At 54.9% G+C, this 7,549-nt stretch overlaps 1 protein-coding gene across 1 annotated transcript; it reads right to left on the bottom strand.

Moving 5' to 3' along the window:
- Positions 1–431: 431 nt before the first annotated feature.
- Positions 432–7,155, bottom strand: LOC123505363 (proline-rich extensin-like protein EPR1). Its single transcript, XM_045256582.1, has 7 exons — positions 7,052–7,155; positions 5,043–5,321; positions 4,626–4,811; positions 4,299–4,508; positions 3,905–4,137; positions 1,623–2,880; positions 432–1,575 (listed from the first exon to the last, which is right to left on the bottom strand). Exons 1-7 carry the CDS (start codon positions 7,153–7,155, stop codon positions 432–434), a joined length of 3,414 nt encoding a protein of 1,137 aa, XP_045112517.1.
- Positions 7,156–7,549: the final 394 nt, after the last annotated feature.

Raw genomic sequence — 7,549 nt, 5'->3', positions numbered from 1 at the left:
TGCAGCAAACGCTCGGCCCTTCTGACTCCTATGAGAACCTAATCATTTCTGGAAGTTCTCCTGGTTTGGTAGGCATAATCTGACCGGTGATTCGTGCTAATATTCCCGGTCTAATCCCTGCCTCATTATTTCGCTTAAGACATATATTTCTTTCGGGAGGATGGCAAAGTACTATGGCTATGTGGAAGACCTACCTGAAATATAAATGACTCGAGCAATCAATAGGACAGTAAAGCGCACATCCACAAAGCCAAGCTTCACCACCTGCCCCTGTTCAGCAAGCAAGTAGGTAAGGGATGTAATTCGAGGGGTTGTGGTGTGTTGTATTGTCTCAGTCCTACCCGAAGTTCGGTCTATGAGGTCTGAGCTCTTTCCGTAAGGTAAAGGCTGGCTGGGTAACCAGCAAACGACAGTGGTGAATTACACATACATCACGCTGGGTGACAAGATTGACATCTAAGCTGCGTGATGGGAGGCACAACACGCTGGTTGACAAAAGTGACAGCACGCTGGGTGATGAGACTGATAGCACGCTGGTTGACAGGAGTGACAGCACGCTGGGTGACGGGAGGGAGAGCACGCTGGGTGATGAGACTGACAGCACGCTGGTTGACAGGACTGACATCAAGCTGGGTGACGGGAGGGATAGCACGCTGGTTGACAGGAGTGACAGAACGCTGGGTGATGAGACTGACAGCACGCTGGGTGACAGGACTGACATCAAGCTGGGTGACGGGAGGGACAGCACGCTGGGTGACGGGAGTGACAGCACGCTGGGTGACGACACTGACATCACGATAGGTGACGGGAGTGACAACACGCTGGGTGACAGGAGGGACAGCACGTTGGGTGACAGGAGGGACAGCACGCTGGGTGACAGGAGGAACAGCACGCTGGGTGACAGGAGGGATAGCACGCTGGGTGACAGCACGCAGGGTGATGGGAGGGATAGCACGCTGGGTGACAGGAGGGATAGCACGCTGGGTGACAGCACGCAGGGTGATGGGAGAAATAGCACGCTGGGTGACAGGAGGGATAGCACGCTGGGTGACGGGAGGGACAGCACGCTGGGTGAGGGGAGGGACAACACGCTGGGTGACAGGAGGGATAGCACGCTGGGTGACAGGAGGGACAGCACGCTTTGTGACGGGAGTGACAGCACGCTGGGTGACAAGAGAGACAATACGCTGGGTGACAGAAGGGACAACCTGCTGGGTGACGGGAGGGACAGCACGCTGGGTGACAGGAGGGACAACACGCTGGGTGACGGGAGGGACGGCACGCTGGGTGACAGGAGAGATAGCACGCTGGGTGATAGGTGGGATAGCACGCTGGGTGACAGGAGGGACAACACGCTGGGTGACAGGAGGGATAGCACGCTGGGTGACAGGAGGGATAGCACGCTGGGTGACGGGAGGAACAGCACGCTGGGTGATAGGAAGGATAGCACGCTGGGTGACAGGAGGGACAGCACGCTGGGTGACAGGACGGACAACACGCTGGGTGACGGGAGGGACAACACACTGGGTGACGGGAGGGACAGCACGCTGGGTGACAGGAGGGACATGCAGCATGCTGGGTGACAGGAGGGATAGCACGCTGGATGACAGGAGGGACAGCACGCTAGGGTGACAGGATGGACAACACGCTGGGTGACGGGAGGGACAGCACGCTGGGTGACAGGAGGGACAGCACGCTGGGTGACGGGAGGGACAGCACGCTGGGTGACAGGAGGGACAGCACGCTGGGTGACAGGACGGACAACACGCTGGGTGACGGGAGGGCCAGCACGCTGGGTGACGGGAGGGACAGCACGCTGGGTGACGGGAGGGACAGCACGCTGGGTGACGGGAGGGACAGCACGCTGGGTGACGGGAGGGACAACACGCTGGGTCACGGGAGTGACATCACGCTGGGTGACGGGAGGGACAGCACGCTGGGTGACAGGAGGGACAGTACGCTGGGTGACGGGAGGGACAACACACTGGGTGACGGGAGGGACAGCACGCTGGGTGACAGTAGGAGCAACACGCTGGGTGACGGGGGACAGCACGCTGGGTGACGGGAGGGACAGCACGCTGGGTGACAGGACGGACAACACGCTGGGTGACAGAAGGGACAGCACGCTGGGTGACAGGAGGGACGGCACGCTGGGTGACGGGAGGGACAGCACGCTGGGTGACGGAGGGATAGCACGCTGGGTGACGGGAGGGACAGCACGCTGGGTGACAGGAGGAACAGCACGCTGGGTGACGGGAGGGACAGCATCCTGGGTGACAGAAGGGACAGCACGCTGGGTGACGGGAGGGTCAGCACGCTGGGTGACAGGAGGGATAGCACGCTGGGTGGCATGAGGGACAACACGCTGGGTGACGGGAGGGAGAGCACGCTGGGTGATAGGAGGGATAGCACGCTGGGTGACAGGAGGGACAGCGCGCTGGGTGACATGAGGGACAACACGCTGGGTGACGGGAGGGACAGCACGCTGGGTGACGGGAGGGACAGCACGCTGGGTGACATGAGGGACAACACGCTGGGTGACGGGAGGGACAGCACGCTGGGTGACATGAGGACAACACGCTGGGTGACGGGAGGACAGCACGCTGGGTGACATGAGGGACAGCACGCTGGGTGACGGGAGGACAGCACGCTGGGTGACATGAGGGACAACACGCTGGGTGACGGGAGGGACAGCACGCTGGGTGACATGAGGGACAACACGCTGGGTGACGGGAGGGACAGCACGCTGGGTGACATGAGGGACAGCACGCTGGGTGACGGGAGGGACAGCACGCTGGGTGACATGAGGGACAACACGCTGGGTGACGGGAGGGACAGCACGCTGGGTGACATGAGGGACAGCACCCTGGGTGCTTGTTTCTGATTGGGGCAGAGAAAACCTGGTTTTGTTCAATGCCTCAAAAACTCAATTTCTACAACTATCTACTCGACATAACCTTCCAGACAACTATCCTCTCTTCTTCAATAACACTCAACTTCCCCTCTCCTCTACATTAAACACACTCGGTCTATCCTTCACTAAAAATCTAAACTGGAAATTTCACATCTCTACTCTTGCTAAATCAGCTTCCAAGAAGTTAGGTGTCCTATGGCGTCTTCGTCCATTTTCTCTCCCTCCCAGCTGCTTGCTCTGTACAAGGGCCTTATCCGCCCGTGTATGGAGTATGGCTCTCATGTCTGGGGGATCCACACACAGCTTTACTAAACAAGGTGGAATCTAAAGCTTTTCGTCTTATCAACTCTTCTCCTCTAACTGACTGTCTTGATTCTTTAAGTCACCGCCGCAATGTTGCATCTTTATCTGTCTTCTACCGCTGTTTTCATGCTGTCTGCTCTTCTGAACTTGCTAACTGCATGCCTTCCCCCTCCTGCGGCCTCGCTGCACAAGACTCTCTACTTCTTCTCATCCCTATTCTGTCCATCTTCCTAATGCAAGAGTTAACCAGTATCTTCACTCCTTCATTCCCTACACTGGTAAACTCTGGAACTCTCTACCTGTGTCTGTATTTCCACCTGCCTATGACTTAAACTCTTTCAAAAGAGGAGTGTCAAGACACCTCTTACGTTAACTGGACCCTCCTTTTAGATTTTTTTGTTTTTTCTCTTTCTACTTTCCTCTTAACAGGGCCTGGCAACCAGCGGGATTTTTTTTCCAACACTTTGTTTTCCCTTGGCCAGTGCCCTTGTAATGTAAAAAAAAAAAAAAAAAAAAAAAAAAAAAAAAAAAAAAGGAGGGACAACACGCTAGGTGACAGAATGGATAGCACTCTGGGTGACAGAAGGGACAACACGCTGGGTGACAGGAGGGATCACGTTTGGTGACAGGAGGGACAGCACGCTGGGTGACAGGAGGGACAGCACGCTGGGTGACAGGAGGGATCACGTTTGGTGACAGGAGGACAGCACGCTGGGTGACAGGAGGGATCACGTTTGGTGACAGGAGGGACAGCACGCTGGGTGACAGGAGGATCACGTTTGGTGACAGGAGGGACAGCACGCTGGGTGACAGGAGGGACAGCACGCTGGGTGACAGGAGGGACAGCACTCTGGGTGACAGGAGGGACAGCACGCTGGGTGACAGGAGGGATCACGTTTGGTGACAGGAGGGACAGCACGCTGGGTGACAGGAGGGATCACGTTTGGTGACAGGAGGGACAGCACGCTGGGTGACAGGAGGGACAGCACGCTGGGTGACAGGAGGACAGCACGCTGGGTGACAGGAGGGACAGCACGCTGGGTGACAGGAGGGATCACGTTTGGTGACAGGAGGACAGCACGCTGGGTGACAGGAGGGATCACGTTTGGTGACAGGAGGGACAGCACGCTGGGTGACAGGAGGGATCACGTTTGGTGACAGGAGGGACAGCACGCTGGGTGACAGGAGGGACAGCACGCTGGGTGACAGGAGGACAGCACGCTGGGTGACAGGAGGGACAGCACGCTGGGTGACAGGAGGGATCACGTTTGGTGACAGGAGGGACAGCACGCTGGGTGACAGGAGGGATCACGTTTGGTGACAGGAGGGACAGCACGCTGGGTGACAGGAGGGACAGCACGCTGGGTGACAGGAGGGACAGCACGCTGGGTGACAGGAGGGACAGCACGCTGGGTGACAGGAGGGATCACGTTTGGTGACAGGAGGGACAGCACGCTGGGTGACAGGAGGATCACGTTTGGTGACAGGAGGGACAGCACGCTGGGTGACAGGAGGGATCACGTTTGGTGACAGGAGGGACAGCACGCTGGGTGACAGGAGGGACAGCACGCTGGGTGACAGGAGGGACAGCACGCTGGGTGACAGGAGGGATCACGTTTGGTGACAGGAGGGACAGCACGCTGGGTGACAGGAGGGATCACGTTTGGTGACAGGAGGGACAGCACGCTGGGTGACAGGAGGGACAGCACGCTGGGTGACAGGAGGACAGCACGCTGGGTGACAGGAGGACAGCACGCTGGGTGACAGGAGGGATCACGTTTGGTGACAGGAGGGACAGCACGCTGGGTGACAGGAGGGACAGCACGCTGGGTGACAGGAGGGATCACGTTTGGTGACAGGAGGGACAGCACGCTGGGTGACAGGAGGGATCACGTTTGGTGACAGGAGGACAGCACGCTGGGTGACAGGAGGGACAGCACGCTGGGTGACAGGAGGATCACGTTTGGTGACAGGAGGGACAGCACGCTGGGTGACAGGAGGGACAACACGCTGGGTGACAGGAGGGACAACACGCTGGGTGACAGGAGGGATCACGTTTGGTGACAGGAGGGACAGCACGCTGGGTGACAGGAGGGACAACACGCTGGGTGACAGGAGGGATCACGTTTGGTGACAGGAGGGACAGCACGCTGGGTGACAAGAGGGACAGCACGCTGGGTGACAGGAGGGACAACACGCTGGGTGACAGGAGGGATCACGTTTGGTGACAGGAGGGACAGCACGCTGGGTGACAGGAGTGACAGCAAGTTGGTTAATAGGAGGGACAGCGCGATGGGTGGCGGGAGAGACAGCACACAAGCTGGGTGACGAGACTTACATCAGTATTATCGCCGCATGCAAAAGGATCTGCGCGACGATAAAGAAACAAGAAAACTAGCATAAGTGAAACATGTTAATTAAGGTTTTAATACTAAGGGCCAAAATTGAAGTTAATACGCCACTAGAGTATAGTGAAATAACGAATAAGGGTAGAGACAAGCTTGATTAATAGTAGGACAAAAGAGAGATGCGAGGGTGTTTAGAGTGAAAATAGCGTCAACATGTGCCTCCCCTATACGACGGATCAGCGGGTTATCCTGTCTAATACGCGTCCGCGGCACTCGAGCACCTTGGCACCCTCAGGACAGACGAGAGGGACAAAAGAGAGCAGAGTGTGATAGGAGTAACATCGTCATCAGGACGTCATTCTGCAAAGCAGTTACACACACACGCGCACACACACACACACACTTACACACACGAGCGCGCGCGCCGTATTAGCGTTCGAGTTCACCTACCACCTACAGGACCCGCAACACGTGAGTGTGGTGAAGCTACTCTGTATAGCGACTGACTGAGTGAATATGTGGGGTTAATTTGTGCTCTATTCTTATTTTACTATGTATATAATATTTAGCATGTAAAAGATCTTAGGGTTAAGTAGTGGTAAGCACGACAACAGTCATTATTTGGAAGCGTTGGAGGAAGGTTGGGTGCGATCCGTTGAGGGGCCTTTCCCTCCCCGCGCACTCCACCAAATAATGATGTCCAATCGGGTACCGCTGTCTACTAGATCCTGATAACCCAGCCAACAACGCCTTATGGGTGGCGGTAATAATCAGTTTATATTAAATAAACTTTAAAAATCATCGATTTTTTCCCTTTTTCTACTTACTTAAAGATCGTTTCCTGGGTTCCTGCTGAAGCCTTGGTTTAAGCCTGTAATTAGCAAATTGAGTAACCAGTGCTAAAATTAAGAGGAAATCAAAACCCGAACATTCCATCCAAAAGGTTCACTGAAACCAAAAAAAAAGCTTCGGAACTCTAAAAGGATATTATTATTTAATGTTTGTCTGACCTTCCCCCTCATCTCTCTCTCTCTCTCTCTCTCTCTCTCTCTCTCTCTCTCTGTTTCCGCTGGAACCACTCCACGTATGAAATTCCTGCCGTCTTTCGTTGAATCATGGTTAATACTTTAAGTATCAGCTTATGCTGTTCTTATCGCATTTGTAAGCCAAATTAAATTATTTGGCGTGGGCGAGTACAGCTTACTCCATAGTTATACACATTAACCCTTATACATAGGTACTCATCGGGAATATAACCTGGAATCAGCAATGTACACGGGGCCTTACATAACCCTGACCTGGACCGTCTCTCAGGCACATGTTCAGACTTGTTGCTGTTCATCGCCACGTGCCATTGTTACTGCTTATTGTTCCCCAGGCTGAGTACTGAGCTGTTACACGAGATATTAATATTTTTGGCACACACACACACACACACACACACACACACACGCGCGCGCGCGCGCGCGCCCGTTCGCACGCACACCTCAAACATCGATTGGCACACAGACCCCATGCACTCGTAGCCGGCCGAGTTGTGAGGACCAGGAAGGCGGGAGGTGACTTTGGTGATGGTGCAATTTTCGCCATGGCAACAACATCACGTTGAGACTCTCCCGCTGCTGCTGCCACCCTCCACCCTCACGACGCTCATCACACACACACACACACACACACACACACACATGCCACTAACTACACCCTCCCACCACGGCCACATGCCACACTGAATGAATAATGAGTTGAGGTCATAGCATATACCCAAAGCCTCAAAACTCGTAGAACACAAATCATATACTCCTGAAGAAGCTAACAATTGCTTAATAGTGTAATGCTACTACTTATATCTAAAGTGAGGATGGCAATAACGTGTCTTAATAAAAAAAAGACTATAGAAAATTAATGAGGTTGCACATCGTCCCCTGAATGGAAGGACGCTGGTGGGAACTTGCCTGTAACGTGCCGATTTTCGTGAGATCGGAAG

This window comes from Portunus trituberculatus, chromosome 18 (assembly GCF_017591435.1).
Source record: "Portunus trituberculatus isolate SZX2019 chromosome 18, ASM1759143v1, whole genome shotgun sequence".
Classification (NCBI taxonomy): Eukaryota; Metazoa; Arthropoda; class Malacostraca; order Decapoda; family Portunidae; genus Portunus; species Portunus trituberculatus.
This window is presented reverse-complemented; position numbering and strand designations above follow the sequence as displayed.

What these genes read in the sequence shown, in the direction of transcription:
- LOC123505363 (XM_045256582.1), bottom strand. Translation starts at nt 7,155, where the DNA reads ATGGCGAAAATTGCACCATCACCAAAGTCACCTCCCGCCTTCCTGGTC. An exon ending in GATCCCTCCTGTCACCCAGC is followed by an intron (nt 4,509 to 4,625) that starts GTGCTGTCCCTC and finishes CCTGTCACCCAG; the next exon opens with CGTGCTGTCCCTCCTGTCAC. An exon ending in CTGTCCTCCTGTCACCAAAC is followed by an intron (nt 2,881 to 3,904) that starts GTGATCCCTCCT and finishes TGCCCCAATCAG; the next exon opens with AAACAAGCACCCAGGGTGCT.